This window comes from Equus asinus, chromosome 18, assembly GCF_041296235.1.
Source record: "Equus asinus isolate D_3611 breed Donkey chromosome 18, EquAss-T2T_v2, whole genome shotgun sequence".
Taxonomy (NCBI): domain Eukaryota; kingdom Metazoa; phylum Chordata; class Mammalia; order Perissodactyla; family Equidae; genus Equus; species Equus asinus.
Genome location: NC_091807.1, coordinates 42,362,980 through 42,386,087, shown reverse-complemented (window position 1 = coordinate 42,386,087; position 23,108 = coordinate 42,362,980). Strand labels below are relative to the sequence as shown.

The window sequence follows — 23,108 nt, the reverse complement described above, 5'->3', positions numbered from 1 at the left end:
GGAGGAAAAGGAAAAATAAAATCTTTAAAAAAAAAAAGCAAGTGTATTTCTAAATAATAACTACAAACAACTGGAAATTAATTTTTTAAATTACACCATTTACAATTCCTTCAAAAATATCAAATACTTAAGAATAAATCCAATGAAATATGTGAAAGAAACTGTAAAACATTATTGAGAATATTAAAGAAAATCCAAAGAGATATTCCTAGTTCATGGACTGGAAGGCTCTATATTGTAAAGTGTAAATTCTTCCCCAAAATAATTTATAGAATCTATGCAATCCCATTTAAAATCCCAGCAGATATTTTTGTGGAAATTGACATTTCTAAAATTTATCTGGAAATGCAAAAGGCTAAAATAGTCAACACAATCTCAAAGAAGCATAACAAAGTAAGAATATTTAGACCATCAGATATTAAGACATACTAAAAAGCTAAAGCAATTCAGACAGTATGATATGGGCATAACAATAAACCAATAGACCAATGGAACAGAACAGTGTTCGGTGAGTACAACCACTTTGGAAAATTATTCAGAAGAATCAGGTAAAAATGAATTTATGCAGAGTCTACCACCCTACAAGTCCTCCCCCTCCTAGGTGTGTAGCTATGGTAGGCAGAATAATGGCGCCCCAAAGATGGCCACATATTAATCCTCAGAATCTGTAAATATGTTAAGTTATGTGGCAAAAGGGAATTAAGGTTATGGGTAGAATTAAGGTTACCTAATCAGTTGACCTTAAAATAGGGAAATTATCTGGGATTATTCAAGTGGTGCCAATCTAATGAGATGAGTCCACAGAAAAGGAAAGCAGAAGAGTCTGTGAGAGGGACTTGACCCACCATTGCTGGCTTTGATGACAGAAGAATGGGCCACAAGACAAGGCATGTGGGTGGGCTCTCGTTGCTGGGAATGGCTCTCAACTTACAGCCAGCAAGAAAATGGAGACCCCAGTCCTACAACTACAAGGAACTGAATCTTGCCAACGACCTCTATGAGCAAGAAACAGACTGTCTCCAAAAGCCTTCAGAAAGAAATGCAGCCCTGCTGACGCCTTGACTTTTAACCTGGTGAGACCTGTGCTGCACTTGTCACCTATAGAACTGTAAGAAAATAAATTTGTGTTGTTTTAAGTCACGAAGTGTGCAGTAATTTGTTCCAGAGTAATTGAAAACTAATAGAGCAGAGTAAACGAAAAACATGACATTCCACTACAGTCCACCCCTTGGTCCCTGAGTATGCAGGCATGAGCACACACACGCACACGCATGCCTCGTCCATAACTGATAATTTTGAAAATTACTGCACTTATCATTATGCAACAACCCTTATTTCAATCATTAAAGTGCTCCTCTGCTTCCAGAGGCCCAGAATCAGATTCAAGTAGATCATTCTGCAACAAGTTGAGGATCTGAAGGTGCCATCTACTCATCCTAGAGGGTGCAAATGTTGAGTTTCATGATCTTGCAAACTCTAGGCTCCAGACAGATTTAACTGTTACCAAGTTACCTATCCTAATCAAGGAGGAAATAGAACAATCAGAATAAAAACTCTCTTTCAGAAAAGGGAGTACAAATACAGTTGCCAGAGTCTGAATAACACATCACATCCATCTGGGTAGAGAAGTGGGATCCTGGTCAGCTGGACCATTTGGCTGGCCTGGGTGCTGCCTGCATGGAGGTTATGGCTTCTGTTCTCTTTTGTCCTCTGTCACCCGGCCCGAGAGGGGTGCTGGGAAGGGTTATGACCTGGACAACATTCTGAGAATGGAGATAATGATCCTGGAGGTGGTCTTGGGGACTGAACAGTCAGAGGGTCTTGCTTGCCAGGCCAGGGCACTCTGCTGACAGCATCTTCTCAAAGGCTATTTGATGCCTGTCGATTTATTTCCTCTGAACCCTGCCGTGACTACTGACTGCCTCTATGCCTTTAGTCAGTGGCTTCTGGCCCAGCCTCCTCTCTGCCTCCCAGCATCAGAAACAAAGAACTGAGGTAGCCAGGCAGCCCCACGCACCCCCAGAAAGCTGCTCAGGCCCTAAGCCACAACCACATTGAGGTTCATGGTGGAGGTGGAGGGGCAGAGGAGCAGGTGAGAACTTCTTCAGGAACAGGCACAGCAAGAGAGGTTTGGGAAGGTCTGGGATTTTCTGGATCCTCCAGGCTACCATGTCCCAATTTCCAGAATCCCACAGTTTGATGGCCCCCTCCCTAACTCTGTCATGGGGCAAAGAATTCAAGTTTTACAGTTCAAGAAGGTAGATGATTGCCAGACTGGAAGTGGCCCTAGTCCCCTGGCCACAGGCAGTGGGTACATGTTTTAAATCTGAGGACACCTTTCCCGTTAATGGCCGTGTGCTCTCAGGTCAGCAGGGCTAAAACCAAATGTGCCTGTCTTGCATGTCTCAGTAAACAGCCAGCACATACTAACAATGGTGGCTCCCCACAAGAGTGCTTAGACCCCAAGATGCCACACCCTTGCTGAATAATGAGCACTGCACAGTTTTAGATAAACGGAAGGCTCAACAGCACACGTTAATCCGATCGTAGGATAAAACACGCATCCTGGTTCATTTAAGAGACCTACATCCCTTGTCCAGTTAATTATTACTAACAATTTTCCTTGTTAAAAATTCCAAATAAAGGGACTCAGTTTGATATTCAGGCGATCTTGGTTATCTGTTTCAAGAAATATGCAGAGAAATGACTCCGGGTGACACAGCAGACAGGTATATTATGAAATATCATTAGAACTCAAGTGGTTCTAAGAATGAAGACACTGCTGAATCAGGAAGCAGAATTTTTAAAGTACTTTTTGAGGAAAGATTGCAAAAGGGCTGAGAGGCCACTTTGTCAGCACCCTCACTGTAGAGACAAGGACGCTGAGGCCAAGGGAAGGGGTCCACCTGATCAGTGAAGTTTTCTGATCCCTGGACCCTCACTGTCCTTTGTTAAGGACAGACCGTGAAATGCCTTCCCAGATTCTGTTGAGATTTGACCTTCCATTCACCCAGGAAGAGAGGGAAGAAGGATTACAAAGAGAGAGGAGGACCTGGGAAGAGGGAGTGCCGGTCTCCGTGGGGTCACCGCGACTTTATTGCCTCCTTTGGGGGTCTCCCTCTGTGGCCATAAACAGGCTGTACGGAGGCTTCTCATCCTGGGGGCGTGATGTCCCTTTCCTGCCAAGCTCTGTCTCCTCAGCTGCCTCCCCAGACTCCTCTCCCTGCAGGTGAGAGTCTACTGACAAGGTTTCGGAAAGCACAGCCCTCCCTGTTTTGAGGTGACTCCAAAGTACTCTCCGGACACAGGTTCACCCGGCATCTTTCATGCCGATGTTTTTGTCCCCGCTTGTCCAACTGACTTCATAAAACTTAGCGGGAATCTGATGCTGATGTGAAAACACTTGCGCTTTCTGGAGAATCTAGAGTCACTAATATATTTTATTACTGGGTTTTTTTTTTTTAACTGTCGTTGATTATTGTCCATTTTACAAATACTAGGACGTTAATGAAAATAAAAGTACTTCTTGTCAAACTGAGCAGTTTCAGTCCTGAGTCAGGGGCCCTGGAATGACGTAAACACGACCTGACCTCGGAAAAGAGGGAAGCGCCACCCCAGGGTAATGGCATCCCACCTGTCACCCCCGGCGGCGGAAGGACCAGAGGCAATTCCATTCTTTATATAAGACTCCGCTCCGATAAGCGCGCAAGCATCTCACGCACCTACACGCATCCAGCACGTTTAAGCATAAATAAAGGCTCGTGGGCACAGAAATATGCACCCACAGGGGCCTTCGCTTTCTGGGCCGGGTCTTGGCCAGGATTCACCGTGACCTGAGCCAGACTATCCAGGCAGGTCCGCTGGAGGGGGCCCGCGTGTTGTGCGGCCGCGCGGGGCGGGTCCCCGCACCCACCCACGTTCCAGGGGCTCCTTGTCCCCGCGTTTGCGCTCCGCCGACGCGTCTCCCCCGACGCCAAGGGGACTGGGACCTCCCTTCCCCGGGAGCACAGTTCATGGTGGACGCTGCGTGAGGAGGGAGTCGGCTTGGGTCCTGGATTTTTATTGAGGGAAGGACACACGGAGGGGAGGGGCCGCGCGTGGGGACAAGGGCTTCTCCCAACTCCGGCTGGGGTTCGTCCGTCGTCCTCGGAGGCGCGCGCTTTCCAAATTAGCCTGGTGTTGCTCTGACTCGCCACTTGCGAGTGCCGCACACGTCTACTGAGGAGCACACCTGCATCTGTCTGGACAGAGACCGCCTCCCCCCGCCGGACAGTCTGCGCCGCTGGTCCTCATACCGAGGGCGAGGCCGGCAAACGCGCGTCCCCTCGCCCCCGGCGCCCGCGCTTTCCGGCTCCAGAGGGAGTCAGCGCAGACCCTCCCAGGTGTCCCGGCCTGCACGGCCACGGCCAGGACCTCGGGGCTGGCGACCCCCCGGGAGTGGACCGGCCCACCCTCCCCGGTGCCGGGCGGCGACGCCCCGGGCCCGCGCCCCTTTGTGCGGCCGCCCGCGGGCACCATGCTGTCCGCCGGGGGCAAGTACGCGGTGAAGAAGAGAAGAAAGCCGATGCGCAAGAGGTACCCGGGCGGCGGGCCAGGGGCGACGAGGGGGTGACGAGGGGCGGGGGGCCGGGGTCCTGGGCGGCCCGGCCCAAGGTGTTTTGGGGGGAGGAGTGTGGCGTCCGCCCGCCACCCGGAGGCCCCCCACTCCGCGTCCGTGGCGGGAGTCAGGGGTCGGCGAGTCCCGAGGTCTCCGCGGCGCTGACCGCCGGGGTATCCAGCGCGGAGAGTCGGCCGGGAGGACGGGTTTCGTTTTAAAGACTCCCCCTCCCGCCCCCGACGCCTGCTGTCAGTTTTTAACCTTCAGGCCTGAGGTCCGGCTGACGACGTTTGTTTTCTGGGAGGGTCGCGCCGGGGTCTCCGGGGTCTGCGCTCTGCGCCCTCCGGCCCGCGCCCAGGACTAGGGCTGGGGTTACCGGGAGCGCACCCCGCAGGGGCAGGGCGTCCCGAGTCTCAGCCTGGGAATGAGAAGGGAGAGGTCTTGCGGGTATGGGCAACCCCCACCTCATTTAGGGAGAGGATGCCCGAGGCCCCGCCCGGACCCTGGGCTCAGCGCGGGCAGGCCCCCTCCACGGCTCCTCAGGTCTGGCCTGAGAGATCTGTGTGGAGATGGCGAGGGTGGCCCCTGGGGTTGGGCAGATGTTCCTGAGGACAATCAATGGGAAGTCTGTGGAGGGGACACTCCTTGGGCAGAGTCCTTGGGCCGGAAATCTGCGGGTCTTCTCGCAGTCGGTCTTCAGAGCGCCTCCCGCCGACGCGGTGACGGCGGCGGGGAGCATTCCGCAGCACAGCCCCCAGGGCGCAAGGTTCTCAGCGCCCGAAAGCGGGTCTGTGTCTGAGGAATTTCCAAAAGAGCTCGAAATGTCAATTCTAATTCCATTTAATTTTAAAGTATATAGAATGCCAAGAAAGAAACCAGATACAAAAGGGCAAATATCCCAAGATTCCATATATAAGAAATGTCCAGAATAGATAAATCCTGAGACTGAAGGTAGATTGGTGGTTTCCAAGGGATGGGAGTGGGGAGGGGTTTCCTTTGGTGATAAAAACTTCTGGAACAAGATGGTGTTGACGGTTACACAACATGGTGAGTGTACTTAGTGCCACTGAGTGATACACTTAAAATGGTTAAAATAGCAAAATTTATGTTATGTGTATTTTACCACAATTTTAAAAATAACCTGAAACTTCTCAGTAGGAGCATAAGCATAAGTATCTGAGAACTAAGCTCGTCAGAAGTTCGGGTTTTTCCCAGGCAGTGGAACCAGTAATCCTTGGTTAATTGGAAAAGATGTTTAAAATGGGGGTGGGGGTTGCTCCCTAAGAGTGTTGCAAATACCTTACTTATCTTTTTTTTCGCTGAGGAAGATTAGCCCTGAACTAACATCTGTGCCAGTCTTCCTCCACTTTATATGTGGGTCACTGCCACTTTATATGTAGGTCTGCACCCAGGCTCTGAACCCAGGCCGCCAAAGCAGAGCATACAGAACTTAACCAGTACTCCAGGGGTGGCCCCTACCTTACATATTTTAAGAGAAAACATCAGCTTATATCAGTTTGCCAATCTGGTGATGCTGGTGAGGTCCTCTTCTATCTTAGTACACAAGTCACTCCCACAGTGCACCATCTACAATTCAAAAAGCTTGTGCCACAATCTAGATCTGAAACAGTTTTCGCCCATGTCTTGCACTAACACCTAATTCAACGCTTACTTTTCTTTTCAATCAGGTTTCATTGACTCTTTCCAAAGCATCCAGCGGAGTTTTCTTGGACACTGTGCCCTCATTTGACTAATGATTATAACAAGAAGACCTGACATAAAATGTCTGGGGACTTTGGGCAATGATTATTGGTTAGTGCACAGCTCACCTGGTGGGAGCAAAGGGCCCGGCTTGGGGGAGCCCCTGAGCTGCAGACCTCACGTGTTGGGAGTTTGCAGGGTGTGGGACGGCACAGTGGTTGTCGGCTAACTGAGTCATCTAGTGAAATAATGTCTTTCTCATTTCTCTTGTTTTTAGAATCATTCCAAATGTGCTGTTGTACTTGATCCTCAGGCAACCTGGGATGTAGGGACCTCTATCATCATTGCCCTCTGATAGCTGAGGCACCCACGCTAGGTGTGAGGGGACTTACCCGGCTGCCTTGCTTAGACCCAGCCTTCCTCCATGGCCCCTCTCTTTGGCTTATTGAAGAGGCTGGGATCCTGCTGGCAGGCCGGGGCAGGCCTCCTGGGACAGGGCTGCCTGGCAAGCAGGCTCGAGGAGCTGGAGGGGAGGTTGAACTACTGAGCTCCCTCCCCACCCCTTTGGCCGGCTGGTCCTCCCCCGAAACTGGGTCACAGCTGATGGGAGAGTCCGTGTGGCACCTGCTCAAGCCGCCTTCCCCTATGTCTGGCGGTCTCCTGCCGTTACATGCTGACTCCACAAGGTAGAAACTTGTGCCAGCTTTGTGTGGTTTGCCAACAATTTTAGTCTGTGTTTTCTGTCACTGTGTTATGTAGAAATGGGGATGATTTTGTTTTACATTTGAAAGAATTAGGGTGCTGGAAGACGTAACTAACTGAAAGGACTTTGGGTGGATTCATCTGTTAAATCTGCATAAACTGCTTTGAAACAGAGCCCTGGGGAGGTTTGTAGAACAGGAAGCAGCTGCCAGCACCTGTTCCCAATAGTCTTTTCAAGATGCTCTGGAGACTTCTGCTGCCCCATTTTGTCAACCTGGAGGTGTTGCTGACAGCACTGCAATCTCCTCCTCGGTATGCCGTTTAAATCTATGAGATTTGGCTGGCCCCTGGGACTGAGCACTAGAGCCCCCGCCCCCGCCCCCGGAGACACATGGCCCTCACATGGGAAGTGCTGGGTTGCCTCAGCTCAGGAGCTGCTGATTTTAATTCAATGTCACCAGAGCACACAGGTGCTGGTCTTTCCTCCGGCTCCCAGGCAGGTGGACTGGCAGCGAGGAGTGTGGTCTGGGCAGGAGGAGCCCTGTTAGTAGGCTCCCTGGAAGGGTGCAGCCTGGGGTGTACTCCTTGATGTAGAAGGCCCACTGCCTCTGAAGTGCATCTGCCACGCTGAGAACTACTGAGAACTTCAGGGCCTTGAAAACTGGTTCTGACTCCAGCCCGCCCCTCCCCCGGGCTCTTGTCCAGCAGCTCCCAGAGGGCCAGCCTACGTGCCTTCTTCTTCCCGACTGGGCCACCCTCTGCTGACCCATGTCCTGAGAGGCGACATCCCAGCTTTTCTTCACTGAAGGGATCCCCGAGGCCTCCACCACTCACAGAGAGGCCCCTCTTTTCCTTGCATTGTGAAGGAACAGGACTCACCTTCCCACAGGCACAGAGCCTCAGCCCCTGTCCTGGCCACCTCCTTAGGTGGTGGGCCTCTTCCAGCCCTACTGCTCCTTGTCCTGACCCACCATCTCCCTTCCTGCCACATGACCCTGCTCCACCTGTGCACTCCTTCCCCTGACCTTTGCTTCCTACTGTTTGTGCCGTGCCCTCTGCCCACCAGGATGGCCTCGCTCAGTTGGTCTCCCTCCCTCCTTTCCTGCTTTCCCACATCCCACCTTTCTTACCCTCACTGGTCTCCTTGCCCCAGTCTCTCCTCCCCAGCCCAGCCTGGCTCTGAAGTGCCTGTATGCGCCCCAAAAGACCCCCCATTGGACTCACCCTTGAGGAGACCAGGCTCTGGGAGGGTGGACACCACTCTCCAGGACCCAGCCCTGATCCTCTGCCTCCCATGTTGCCGGGCTCCTGCCCACCACCGACTGGGACACCCCTTCTCTGCTCAGCTCAGCACCTCCACACAGAGCATCATGAGCGTCTGGGGCCAGGACCACGTCTCTTTCATCTCTCTTCTGTGCTGCTGCCCTGTGCTCTATTCCATTTGCTGAATTTAGCAGGAGTTTGAAATCTCTGGACAACTAACAAATCCCCCTCAGTTACAGCAACCATTATGGGGAAGTGGTGCCAGTTGAATTTGGGATCACTGAGAGTTTAAACACTTTCAGGCCCCTGCATTGATGGTGTCTATGAGTGTGGTTGCAAGTCAGCCTCAGTCTAAAGTCACAAATCTGTGCAAAGTCAAGTCCTGGTGTCCTGTACCACCAACTTCCTTACAGGAACTGACTACATCATTAGAGACTCCTCCTGGCTGAGTTCCTGCGTGGTCAGAGCTGTGGCTTGTGAGCTGCACCATTAGGGCCAAGCACACTTGTTTTCACTCATCCATCAGACATTTTCTCTGCATGAAATACCCTTTTTTTGGCTATGATTCCATGATTCTCTTCTCTAACTTTCACATATGCTTCCAGTTTTCCTGTTAAATAGATATGTTTCTTTTGTAATTGAGTATCTGTGCAGCAACTTCTCTTTGGGATTAAAACAACTTTGTTTTTCATAGCATGTGAGGGACGCATTCTTAGACCATATTTTCTCATCAAACTCTCAGAATTTGTACAAATACCAACAGGAGCTGGATTTGCTCATCAGAGCAGCCTGAGGTCTCCTTCCAGGAAAGGAGAAGTGTGAAGGCTGCTGACAGAGGAGGGCCCATCCATGGGGGAGGGTCTGACGTGGGGTCCAGAGGGTGGCAGAAGTCAGGGACTGGCATGCAGCCCCCTGTCCTCACAGGTTTTGTCTTCCTTTGTGAAGTAGAGGTGAGAGCCGGTTAATGGGAAGGATCAGGGGCTGTGGGGTCGCCCAGGCAGGGGGAGGAACGATGGGCACTCTACTCTTTCACTTCACACTTCTTTTGGTGAATTTAGAAATCTCTTTGAGCTGAGCTTTCCAGTTTGACAGGCTTCTTTAGTCACGGCACGCAGAGGACAAGCTGCAGCTAGTGTGACTTGCAGGAAAGTCTCTGTCTCAACCAGCACTCGGCCCTCAGTGAAGGGGTGAGGATCTCAGCCATCAAACAGGGCTGCCACAGGGGCGGACACTGCGGCAGGGTGCCAGTCTCCGCCTCCCTCTCCCCAGGGTCAGATCTCCATCAGGTTTGGGCAGCAGAGTGGTCAGCCCAGGCCATGGACTGGGACAGTCACAGCCTGTCATGGCAACACTGTCTCCCCGTTTCCTGGGCTCCCTTGCTGCTGAGGGTAGACATGTGACCTTGTCTGGCCAATGAGACCGAAGTGGAAATCTGCTGTGAATTCTGGGAAAGCATCTACTGTCCTGATCCAAAGGGACAGGCGTGGCCAAGTGGCCCTCTTCTTCCATCTGGGATGCAGATGCAATGCCAGAGCTGCAGCCACATGGCAGCCATGAGGCAGGGAAATAAGGGCTACTATGTTAGGAACAGTAGAGTACAAGGAAAGGGGAGGAGATAGAAACTTTACTCACCCACTCGTTTGACAGATTCTTTCTGAGCACTGACTCTGCCAGACCCTGTTCTGGACATGGGTAATCCAGCATAAAACAAAACAGAAACCTGCCCTCGGGTGGCTTATACCCTAGAGGAGAGATAAACAAATAAGCAAAACGAACACATGACAAGGCATGATACAGGCCATGTGGGAGAGGAACTCTCCAGGCAGAGGGAAGGTGAGTGCAAAGGCCCTGGGTCTGGCCTGGGGTGAGGCTGGAGCTAAGTGCACATGGAAGCAGGGAGATGAGGGCTTGAGAAGTAGGAGTCAGTGGAGGTTCTGGGCAAGGGAATGGTGACATTGAATCTCTCTAGCTGCTTTAGGGAGTGGGACGGGGGTGAGGGGGAAGCCAGGAGGGCAGCAAGGGGCTCCTTGGGGCTCTGAAGAGGCCCCAGTGGCATGGGCCAGGGGAATCCATGGAGGGTGAAGAATGGCCAGGCTCTGTCTGCACATCTCCTGAAGGAAATGCAGACAGGTTTGCTGACTAATTGGACATGAGGTGTGATGCATAGGAATCCAGGAGGTTACCAAGGTCCTTGGCCTGAGCAAACATGCTGACATCTGCCCTCAGATGTCTCACAGGAGCTCAAATGTGGCATGTCCAAACTTAAGCAGGGCTCTTCCTTACCTCCCTCCCCTCCCCAGCCTGCCCAACCGTAACAATGGCGAAGCCTGCAGATTCTGCCACTAAGACACATCCAGTCTGCCTGTCTTGCCACGGCCGTGGCCTCCGCCCTACCTCCCTGGACTTTTTCAGGAGCTTCTGCACAGCCCTCCGTCTTCTACTTTAACCTCCTCTGGTTTGTTCTGCACATTGTGGCCTGATGAGTCTTTTGGTTTTTAATTCAGGTAAAATACATGTAAAATTTACCATTTTAGCCATCAGTTCAGTGGCATTTAGTACATTCACAATGTTGTGCGACCACCGTCACTGTCTAAATCCAGAACATTTTCATCACCCCAAAAGGAAACCCTGTACCCATTAAGCAGCCACTCTCCATTCCACCTAGAAATGAACCTGAAGCTGCTGACCGTCGCTGCCTTCACCCTCCCACAGCCTCCCCCTGCTTCCCTTCCCCCTCTCCGTCCCCTCAGGAAGGCAGGCAGAGCACTTCTCGCTGCAAGTCCTCCCTCCACACCCAGCACTATCTTCGAGCCCACCCTCAGCTACAGGTCTCTTCTCAAGAAGACCGTTCTCTGCCCCAACCTGTCAGCATCACCTGCATCTCCTTTCTCTGTTTCCTCCTCCATGACCTCCAGCTCCCCCCACAGACTCTGCGCCAGGCCTCTGGTAGATGCTCAGCAAAGAGGGATATATTCACAGAGGATGACCTCAGTCTTATTAACAGTACTCATCTGTGTGTGTTTACATGGGACAAAGTTTGGGAGGGCACTGAAACATGAGCAGTTGTCATCTCCAGTGAGGAGCTTTTGAATGATTGTACTAGAATTTCAAATTTTTCTTACAATGGTCAGGTGATAGACAACTTTTAAAAAGAAAGAAAAACATCAAAATGGAGATAATATTAATACATAAACACTGTCAACAGAATTAAGATGCAAATGAAATTTACAACATGTATGATAAAGGATTAATATCCTTAAAGGAAAATAGCTCCTACAAAATGATGAGAAAATAATGAAGGAGAATGAGCAAATTGTTACCGTATGCAAAACACAGTGAATTTCTCAGACAAAATGTTGGGCAAAAGGAGCCAAACACCAACAAGTTCGCAATGGGCAATTTCCTCTCTGCAGCTTCACACACAGGCAAAAACATTCATGGTTAGAAGTCAGGATGGAGGGGCCCTGGGGGGTGGGGGAGTATCTAGGATCCTGGAACATGAATGTTTTAACATTGTGAACCTTTATATTTTGTGCATTTTTAAATAATTTTGAAAGTGATAACACCTGACTTTTTTATGCCAGAGAGAAGTCAGCACCTTCTCATCGCTGGGAGTTCAGTGATGGGCAGACTGAGGGGCACCGAGGCCTCAGACAGCTCTTCCTAACCACCAAAGCACTCCGCTGTTACGTCTTCTCGTGGTTGTGGCTTGTCTTTTAAACCTCTTCATAGTATTTCTGATGATCAGAAGTTCTTATTTTAAATCCATTAGAACATATCAGTCTGTTCCTTTGCAGTTAGAACTTTTTTGTCTTGCTTAAACTACCCTTCCCTACCACAACGTCTGAAGTCTCCTATGCCGTTAGCTGAAATTTCCGTTTGGCTGTTCACACGTCAAGCCCATGGTCCACATTGACATATTCTTGTCATGGTGTGTAAGAGTCCCTGCCCTTACCATTCCCATCCTGTCTTGCGTTGGGGCTCCTCTAGGCACTGGGTGTCCCCGCGCACTGTCAGTCTGCTCCTCCCCAAGGCCAGACTGCGACCAAGGCTCTAGCTTCGCTCTGAGTCCTCATGTTCTGCACGTGCTTCTTTGCCTTCAGGAATATCTCTGCTTATCCACATCAACTTGAGAATCATCTTGTCAGGTTCCACAAGCGCACACAAAACACAAAACAGAAACAAAAGTGAAGCCTCTGGGGATTTTTCATGAAACTGCATCGAATCTGCAAACTTCTGGGGAAACTCAGCATCTTTACCTCGATGATGCCCCCTGTTAATGGGCATGGTCTCTCTCTCCATGTAGTCAGGTGTTTTTAAACAACTTTCTTTGAATTTTATAAATTTCTCTGTACAGGTCTTGCATATCTTATGATATATTGACTCCTAAACATTTTTTACTTTTTTTTTTTAAAGATTGGCACTTGAGCTAACAACTGTTGCCAATCTATTTTTTTTTCTTTCTGCTTTTTCTCCCCAAATCCCCCCAGTACACAGTTGTATATTTTAGTTGTGGGTCCTTCCAGTTGTGGCACGTGGGACACCACCTCAGCGTGGCCTGATGAGTGGTGCCGTGTCCACGCCCAGGATCCGAACCAGTGAAAGCCTGGGCTGCCGCAACAGAGCGTGTTAACTTAACCACTCGGCCACATGGCTGGCCCCCATTTTTTACTTTTATGGTAATTTAAAGGGTATATTTTTCGAAATTCATTTTCCAATTGATTGTTGCTGACATATAAGAATGTGTTTCTTTTGTGAGTATTGATTTTTTTATCCAGCAGCTTTATTAAACTCTATTATTAATTCTAAGACTATATCTAAGTATTATTTTGCTGGGGCTATCGTAAGAAGGCAGCACAAAGTGGGCGGCTTGAACAACAGTTTATTCTCTCTCAGTTCTGGAGGCTGGACGCCCAAGATCCAGGTGTCAGCAGGGCTGGTTCCTCCTGAGGCCTCTCTCCTTGGCATGCAGACGGCCGTCTTCCTGCTGTGCCCTCACGTGGTCTTTCCTCTGCACAAGCACACGCCTGGTGTCTTTTTGTGTCTCCAGATTTTCTCTTCTAAGGACACCAGTCAGATTGGATTAGGGCCCAGGTAACCACTTTCTAAATCCTCTCCAGACACAGTCACATTCTGAGGTGCTAGGGCTAGGGATTCAGTATGTGAACTTGGGGGACGCAGATCAGCCCCTGACAACCTGCACATCTTCCTTAGAGCAGAGGTGCTCAGGTGTGGTTCCAGGCAGCCACAGAAGGTCACCTGGGAGCTTGTTAGAAACGCACCTTGTCCAGTGCCCCAAGACCTCCTGAGAGTCGTCCATGTTACTGCATATATTGGTGATTTGTTCCTTTTCATGGCCAAGTAGTTCATTTTATTAATAGACTGCGGGTTTTTTAATCCATTCCTCTATAGGTGGACATCTGGGCTGATTCCAGTTTTTGGTCATTATGAATAAAGTGCTATAATAAAGTGCTTATTCTTGTATAAGGCTTTTTGTGGACATATATTTTCATTTCATTCCAATAAGTACCTAGGAGTGGAATTGCTAGGTCATGGTTAACAGTTTAAGAAACTGTGAAAGTTTTCCCACGAACAAGAGTTCCAGTTGCTCCAAATCTCTTCTGACACTTGATGTTGTCAGTCTTTTAATTTTAGCCATTCTAGTGTTTGCGTACAGATAACTTATTATTTTCATTTTAATTTCTCTGATGAATTATGATGTTACCTATGATGTCATATGCTTTTTCAGCATTAGTATATCTTCTTTAGTGAAGTGTCTATTCAAAGTATTTGCCCATTTCTAACTGGTTAGTAAAAGTCCTTTATCTATTCTAGATACAATTCCTTTTTTCAGCTATGTATATTGTACATATTTTCTCCTAGTCTGTGTCTTGCCTTTTCAGTTTCTCACTTTTTTTGAGGTCCAGTTTATCCATCTTTTTCTGTTATTTTTAGTGTTTTTTATGACCCATTCAAGAAATCTTTGCATGTTGTAAGGTCGTGAAGATCTTCTCCTTTTAATGCCTGTAGGTTCTACAGTTATTTCCTCTCTTTCATTTCTACTGGTAATTTGCATTTTCTCTTTTGGGGGATTGATTACTCTAGCTAGATGATTATCAATTTTACTGACACTTTCCAAGATTTTGATTTCATTGATTTCTTCCATTTTCTGTTTCACTGTTCTGCTTTTATCTTTATTATTTCCCTCCTTCTACATACTTTGGGCGTAGTTTGATCAGGTTTTTCTAGCTTCTTAAGGTGGAAGCTTGGATCATCAATTGTAAAACTTTCTCCTTTACTTGTACAAGTAAGACTATAATTTTGCCTCTACATATTGCTCTCAATGAGCCCCAGAAATTTTGGCATGTCCATTTAGGTATTTTCTTATTTCCCTTTTGATTTCTTCTTTGGTTTATGAGTTATTTAAAAGTGTGTTAATTTTCAAATATTTGAGGATTTTTTTCAGATATCTTTTGTTACTTATTTCTAAATAGTGTTGTGGTATTGAGAACATACTCTGTCTGATTTCAGTCCATTTAAATGTACTGAGACTTGTTTTACAGCCCAGTGTATGGTCTACCGTGGTGAATCTCCATGTGTGCATGAAAAGAATCTATATTCTGCAGTTGTTGGGTATCATGTTCTATAAATGTCAATCATATTAAGTTGGAGGATAGGGTAGTTCGTGTCTTGTGTATCTTAATAACTTTTTAACAATTTGTTCTGTCAGTTACTGAGAGAACAGTGTTGAAGTCCCCAACTCTAATTATGGGTTTGTCTGTTTCCCCTGGCAGTTATGTCATTTGTTCCTTCACATATTTTGAAACTCCATTATTATATGCATATACATATTTAGGATAGTTATGACCTTTTAATATTATGAAAATATCCCTCTTTATCTCTGGTAAGTGTTCTTTGTCTGACAATATAGCCGCTCCAACTTTCTTATTATCAATGTGTACATGTTATGTCTTTTTCAATCCTTTTACTTTGAACCTGTGTCTTTACATTTAAATTGCTTTTCTTCCGGACACCACGATATTCAGTTCTGTCTTTTCAGCCAGTCTGATATTCTCTACTTGTTTACATTTTTGCAGTTACCAGTAGATTGACCTTAAGTCGACCATGTCATTATTTGTTTTCTGTTTGTTCCATCTGTTCTTTGTTTTTATTTTTCCTCTTTTCCTTCCTTCCTTTGAATTGAATATTTTTAGTATCTCATGTATCTCCATTTTAGTGGGTTTTTACCTGTACTTCCCTGTTTTGTCTTTTCAGCGGTTGCCATAAAGGTTGCAAAATAAATGTTAACTTATTACCACTTGTCTTCAGATAGCCTTATCCTGCTTTGTGGATAATGTAGACGCCTCCCAGCAATATGCGTCCGTTTCCCTTCCCATCTCTCATGCTGCTGTTTTCATACATTTTACTTCTACGTATGTTATAGATCCCACAGTACAATGCTGTTATTTCCCTTCCCATCTCTCATGCTGCTGTTTTCATACATTTTACTTCTACGTATGTTATAGATCCCACAGTACAATGCTGTTATTTCCCTTCCCATCTCTCATGCTGCTGCTTTCATGCATTTTACTTCTACGTATGTTATAGATCCCACAGTACAATGCTGTTATTTCCCTTCCCATCTCTCATGCTGCTGCTTTCATGCGTTTTACTTCGTGTGTTATAGATCCCACAGTACAATGCTATTTCTACTTTAAGTAGTCAGTTATCTTTTAAATAAATTAAAATCATTAAATTTTAAGTATTTATCCTCATTTTTGTCATCTCTGGTATTATTCATCCTTTCATGTAGATTCACATTTCTACCTAGTATCGTTTTCATTCAGCTTGAAGAGCCTGCTGAAATATTCGTTGTAGCTCAGATCTTCCAGAGACACAGTCTCTAAACTGTTGTTTGTCTAAAAATGGCTTTATTTTGCCCTCATTTTTGAAGGATCTTTTCTCCAGATGTGGAATTCTGAGTTAACAGTTTCCTCTTTTCAGTACATTAAATATGTCATCCCCTTGTCTTTTGGCTTGCATTCTGTCTGATGAGAAGTTAGCATTCATTCTGTCCTCATTCATCTGTCTATAAGGTGTCTTTTTTCTCTGGCTGCTTTTAAGATCTTCCTCTCCATCACTGGCTTTCAGTAATTTGATTATGATGTACCCGTGTGTGTCTGTGTGCACACACGCGTGCACACACGCCTGCATGCTTATCTTGCTGGGTTTCATTGAGTTTCTTAGATGTCTGTTTTTGCCATTTTTGTCAAATCTGGAGATTCTTCAGTGATTATAGCCTCAAATATTTTTTAGCCCACCCTTCTAGAGACTTCACCTGCAAGGATTTTAGACTACTTGATCTTCTCCTCAGCTCTGCTAATTTTTTCAGCCTTTTTTCTCTCTGTGCTTCAGTTCAGATGATTTCCATTGCTATGTCTCCAAGTTCACTCATGTTTCCTTCTACAGAGTCTTACCTATTAAACCCATCCCATGAATTTTTCATTTCCAATATTGCGCTTTTTCATCTCCAGAAGTTTCATCTGTTTTTTCTATAACTTCCATCTCTCTCCTCATTATGTTCATGCCTTGCTTTAAATCCTTGAACATAGTTAAATAGATGTTTCAAAGTCTTTATCTATTGCTTTATACCTGTCGTTTCTGAGTTTGATTTTACAGACTGACTTTTCCTCATTGTGATTCACATTTTCAGGCTTCTTTTCATATCTAGTACTTTTTAATTGGATGGTGGACACTGGGAATGTTACAGTGTCTAGATTTTTTACCTTCTTTTAATGAGCATTTGACTTTTTCACGCAGGCAGTTAAATTGCTTGTAGATTAGTAACTGGAAATGTTTGAGCCTCATTTTACGCATTTCTGTGGAGGTCTAGAGTAGGCTTTACTCTAGGGATAATTGAACCCTATTACGAAGGTGGGGCCCTTCTGAGGTCACCACTGAGTGTCCTGGGCCTTCACCCAGTATCTGCACACTGGCTGGTAAGAACTTGAATGTCACCCAGGTTTGGGTGAACTCTGAATTTTTCATCTTAGAGCCTGCAGTATTTATTCTTTACAAGGCAGTTATCATTTACCCCACCTCGTGGAATCTCACCATAGTTATGTGCAGCTTAGTACACAATCAAACATTCAGGGAACCAGTTTTGATTTCCAGAGCACCCTTTCCACATAGCTCTTTGCTCTCCACAACTCTGCCCTGAAAACTTCAGCTGGCACAGCCTCCCTAAAGAGGATTGATATTTCTGACACAGAATGTTGAAAGTGCAAGCTTAAGTATTTAAGTTTTTTTTATTGAGGTCATAATAGTTTATAACATTGGGAAATTTCAGTTGTACATTATTATTTGTCAGTCACCATTTATATGTGCCCCTTTATCCCTTATGCCCAACCCACAGCCCCTTTCCCCTCTGGTAACCACTAAGCTGTTCTCTTTCTCTATGTGTTTGCATGAAATCATATGCTGTTTGTCTTTCTGTGTCTGGCTTATTTTGCTTAACATAATACCTCAAGGTCCATCCATGTTGTTGCAAATTTTGTCCTTTTTTATGGCTGAGTAGTATTCCATTGTGTATATATACCACATCATCTTTATCCATTCATCAGTCAGTGGGCACTTGGGTTGCTTCCATGTCTTAGCTATTGTGAATAATGCTGCAGTGAACATAGGGGTGCATAAGTCTCTTTGAATTGTTAATTTCAGGTTCTTTGGATAAACACCCAGTAGTGGGATATCTAGGTGGTATGGTATTTCTATTTTTAATTTTTTGAGAAATCTCCATACTGTTTTCCATAGTGGCTATATCAGTCTGCATTCCCACCAGCAGTGTATGAGGATTCCTTTTTCTCCATATCCTCTCCAACATTTGTTATTTTTTGTCTTGGTAATTACAGCCATTCTAAAGGGTTTAAGGTGCTATCTCATTGTAGTTTTGGTTTTCATTTTCCTAGTGATTAGTCATGTTGAACATCTTCTCATGTGCCTCTTGGTCATCTGTATAACTTCTTTGGAAGAATGTTCATGTCCTCTGTCCATTTTTTGATCAGGTTGTTTGGTTTTTTGTTGTTGAGTTGTGTGAGTTCTTTATATATTGGAGATTAACCCCTTGTCAAATAAACGATTTGCAAATATTTTCTCCCAGTTGTTGGGTTGTCTTTTCATTTTGTTCCTGGTTTCCTTTTTCTTGAGGAAGCTCTTTAGTCTGATAACGTCCCATTTGTTTATTTTTTTCATTTGGTTCCCTTGTCCAAGTAGACAGGGTATTCAAAAAGATCCTTCTAAGAGCAGTGTCAAAGAGTGTACTGCCTATATTTTCTTCTAGGAGTTTTATTGTTTCACTTTCAAGTCTTTCATCCATTTTGAGTTAATTTTTGTGTATGGCATAAGATAATGATCTACTTTCATTCTGTTGCATGTAGCTGTCCAGTTTTCCCAACACCATTTATTGAAGAGACTTTCCTTTCTACACTGTATGTTCTTAGCTGCTTTGTCAAATACTTGCTGTCCATGGATGTGTGTTTTTACTTCTGGGCTTTCAATTCTGTTCCATGATCTATGTGTCTGTTTTTGTACCAGTACTATGCTGTTTTGATTACTATAGCTTTGTAGTATATTTTGAAGTCAGGATTGTGATACCTCAAGCTTTGTTCTTTTATCTCAGGATTGCCTTAGTTATTCGGGGTCTTTTGTTGCCTCATATGAATTTTAGGATTCTTTGGTCTATTTCCATGAAGAATGTCATTGGGATTCTGATAGGATTTCATTGAATCTGTAGATTGCTTCAGGTAGTATGGACATCTCAACTGTTTATTCTTCCAATCCATGTGCATGGAGTATCTTTCCATGTCTTTATGTCAACATTGATTTCTTTCAATAATGTCTTGTAGTTTTCATTGTATAGGTCTTTCAACTCATTGGTTAAATTTATTCCTAGATATTTTATTCTTTTTTTGCAATTGTAAATGAGATTGTATTCCTGAGTTCTCTTTCTGTTAGTTCATTATTAGAGTACAGAAATGCAACTGATTTTTGTAAGTTGATTTTGTACCTTGCTAGTTTGCTGTAGTTGTTGATTATTTCTAATAGTTTTCTGATGGATTCTTTACAGTTTTCTATATATAGAATCATGTCCTCTGCAAACAGCAAGAGTTTCACTTCTTCATTACCAATTTGGATACCTTTTATTTCTTTTTCTTGCCTAATTGCCCTATCCAAAGCCTCCAGTTCTATGTTGAATAAGAGTGGTGAGAGTGGGCACCCTTGTCTCATTCCTGTTCTCAGAGGGATGGCTTTCAGTTTTGCCCCATTAAGTATGATGTTGGCTATGAGATTGTCGAGAGTTTTATCATAAATAGATGTTGGATCTTGTCAAATGCTTTCTCTGCATCTATTGAGATGATCATGCGGTTTTTATTCTTCATTTTGTTATTGTGATGTATCACATTGATTGATTTGCAGATGTCAAACCATCCCTGCATCCTGCATTAAATCTCATTTGATCATAGCGTATGATCCTTTTAATGTATTGCTGTATTTTGTTTGCCAATATTTTGTTAAGGATTTTTGTATCTATGTTCATCAGCAATATTGGCCTATAATTTTCCTTTTTTGTTTTCCTTGTCTAGCTTTGGGATCAGGGTGATGCTGGCCTTGTAGAATGTGTTAGGAAGTGTTCTGTCTTCTTCAATTTTTTGGAATAGTTTGAGAAGAATAGGTATTAAATCTTCTTTGAATGTTTGGTAGAATTCTCCAGAGAAGCCATCTGGTCCTGGACTTTTATTTTGGGGGGCGGGGGGGGGGGGGCGTTGATTACTGTTTCAATTTCTTCACTTGTGATTGGTCTATTCAGATTCTCTATTTTTTCTTGATTCAGTTTTGGGAGATTGTATGAGTCTAAGAATTTGTCCATTTCTTCTAGATTGTCCAATTTGTTGGCATATAGTTTTTCATAGTATTCTCTTATAATCCTTTGTATCTCTGTGGTATGCATTGTAATTTCTCCTCTTTCATTTCTAATTGTATTTATTTGAGGCTTTTATCTTTCTTTTTTAGAGTTTGGCTAAGGGTTTGTCAATTTTGTTTAGGTTCTCAAAGAACCAGCTCTTAGTTTCATTGATTTTTCTACTGTTTCAATTTCATTTGTTTCTGTTCTAATTTTTATTATTTCTCTCCTTCTGCTGACTTTGGGCTTTTTTTGTTCTTCTTTTTCCTGTTTTGTTAGGTGTAGCTTAAGATTGCTTATTTGACATTAGGATCACTTTTGCTGCATCCCATATGAGTTGGTATGGTGTATTTTCATTTTCATTTATCTCCACATACTTTTTGATTTCTCCTTTAATTTCCTCAGTGATCCATTGGTTGTTCAGCAACATGTTGTTTAATCTCCACCTGTCACTTACCCAGCTTTTTTATTGTAGTTGATTTCTATTTTCATAGCATTATGGTCGGAAAAGATGCTTCATATGATTTTAGTCTTCTTAAGTTTATTAAGACCTTGTTTCCCAACATATAGTCTATCTTTGAGAATGTTCCATGTGCACTTGAGAAGAATGTGTATTCTGCTGTTTTGGGATGAAGTGTTCCATCTATCTATCTATCTATCTATCTATCTATCTATCTATCTATATACACACACACACACACACACACGTAATGTCCATCTGGTCTATTTTTTTGTTTATTCCACTATTTCCTTGTTGACTTCTGTCTGGATGATCTATCCATTGGTGTAAGTGAGGTGTTAAGGTCCCCTACTATTCTTGTGTTGTTGTTAATATCTCCTTTCAAGTCTGTGAATAGCTTTATGTACTTTGGTGCACCTGTGTTAGGTGCATATATGTATTTATAATCATTATGTCCTCTTGGTGGAGTGTTCCTTTTATCATCATATACTGCCCCTCTTTGTCTCTCATTGCCTTTTTTTCTTGAAGTCTACTTTGTCTGATATAAGTGTGGAAACACCTGCTTTCTTTCTTTTTTTGTTTACCATTAGCTTGGAGTACCATCTTCCATCTCTTCACTCTGAGCCTGTGTTTGTCTTTAGAGCTATTATGTGTTTCCTGGAGGCAGCATATTGTTGGGTCTTGTTTTGTAATCCAGCCAGCCACTCTGTGTCTTTTGATTGGAGAATTCAATCCATTTACATTTAGAGTGGTTATTGACATATGAAGGCTTAATACTGCCATTTTATCACTTGTTTTCTGGTTGTTCTGTATTTTCCTTGTTTCTCATCCCATGTATTTCCGACTGCCAATTCAGTTTGTTGGTTCTCTATGATGGTTTTCTCAGTTTTCTCTTTATTTATCATTTGTTCTGATTTTTTGTTTAGTGGTTACTATGAGGTTTGTTTAAAAGATCTCATAAATGAGATTGTCCATTTTCTGATAGCCTCTTATTTCCTTACTCTAAGCAATTTCCATCCCTTTCTTCTTCCCTGTGTAAGTTATTGTTGTCACAACTTATTCTGTTTTGTGTTGTGAGTTTGTGATTAAAATGAAGTGATTTTAGTTATTTTTGATGTTTTTCATCTTTGTCTTTAATGTTATAATTAAGTGTTTGCTAACCTGTTCTGATAGAGAGCTGCAATTTTCATTTTGTCTGCCTATTTATCTCCTTACTCAGGGCTTTGTAATCCATTTCTTTTTTTTTTTTTTTTTTTTTTTCTGGATATGAGAGCCTTCTTGGTCATTTCTTGTAGGTGGAGTCTTGTGGCTATGAAGTCCCTCGGCTTTTGTTTATCTGAGAAAGCTTTTATTTATCTATCATATCTGAAGGATATTTTCACTAGATACAGTATTCTTGGCTGAAAGCTTTAGTCTTTCAGAATTTTGAATATTTCATTCCACTCTCTCCTACCCTGTAAGGTTTCTTTCTGAGAAATCTGCTGAAAGCCTGATGGGGGTTCCTTTGTAGGTTATTTTCTTCTGTTTTGCTACCCTTAATGTTTTTCTTTGTCATTTAGTTTTGCCAGTTTTACTACTGTATGCCTTGGAGAAGGTCTTTTTACATTGATGTAATTAGGAGTTCTGTTGGCTTCATTTACTTATAATTCCAGCTCCTTCCTCAGGTTTGAGAAGTTCTCAGTTATTATTTCTTTGAACAAGCTCTCTGCTCCTTTCTCCCTCTCATCTCCCTCTGTAATACCTATAATGCTTAGGTTGCATTTCCTAGTTGAGTCTGATATTTCTCAGAGAATTTCTTCATTTCTTTTTAGTCTTAGTTCTCTCTCCTCCTCCATCTGAAGCATTTCTATATTTCTCTCCTCTAAATTGCTAATTCTGTCCTTCATAATATCAGCTCTGTTATGTAAGGACTCTATATTTTTATTTATCTCATTCATTGTGTTTTTCATCTCCAACTTTTCTGATTTTTTTTATAGTTTCAATCTCATTTGTGAAGAATTCCCTCTGTTCATTAATTTTATTCCTGATTTCACTGAATTGTCTTTCTGAGTTTTCTTGTAACTCTCATTGAGTTGTTTTATGATAGCCATTTTGAATTCTTTGTCATCTAGATTGTAAACTTCTGTGCCTTCAGGATTGATTTCTGGGTGCTTGTCATTTTCCTTCTGGTCTGGAGTGTTAATATACCTCCTAATACTATTTAATTAAGTTTTGAATTAAGAATATTATAAGTACAATTGCTGGTAGCTCTGAAACTGCTAGGACTTGAGGAAGAGAGAATGTATCACCAACACACCAGGTTGATCCACCTTGGGTGATGTGATCAACTTGTCTCCCAGTGGCTTTTCAGAATGTTCACAGAGACACTGCCCTCTGGTCCTGGGTTAAAACAGGGCAGGTTCCAGGATGCTTCCTGCTCACTCTTG

General features: G+C 44.2%; 1 protein-coding gene across 4 annotated transcripts in view; it reads left to right on the top strand.

The window, feature by feature from the left end:
* Positions 1-4,033: 4,033 nt before the first annotated feature.
* Positions 4,034-23,108, top strand: part of LOC106826243 (aryl hydrocarbon receptor-like) — a 66,237-nt gene continuing 47,162 nt past the window's right edge. For 3 of the 4 annotated variants that reach the window (XM_070489137.1, XM_070489138.1, XM_070489134.1), the window contains exon 1: positions 4,034-4,575. In XM_070489137.1, coding sequence (XP_070345238.1) covers positions 4,517-4,575 — 59 coding nt within the window. In that variant the 5' untranslated portion in view covers positions 4,034-4,516. The remainder of the gene's footprint in view (positions 4,576-23,108) is intronic. The other variant, XM_070489136.1, reaches the window with a different exon arrangement.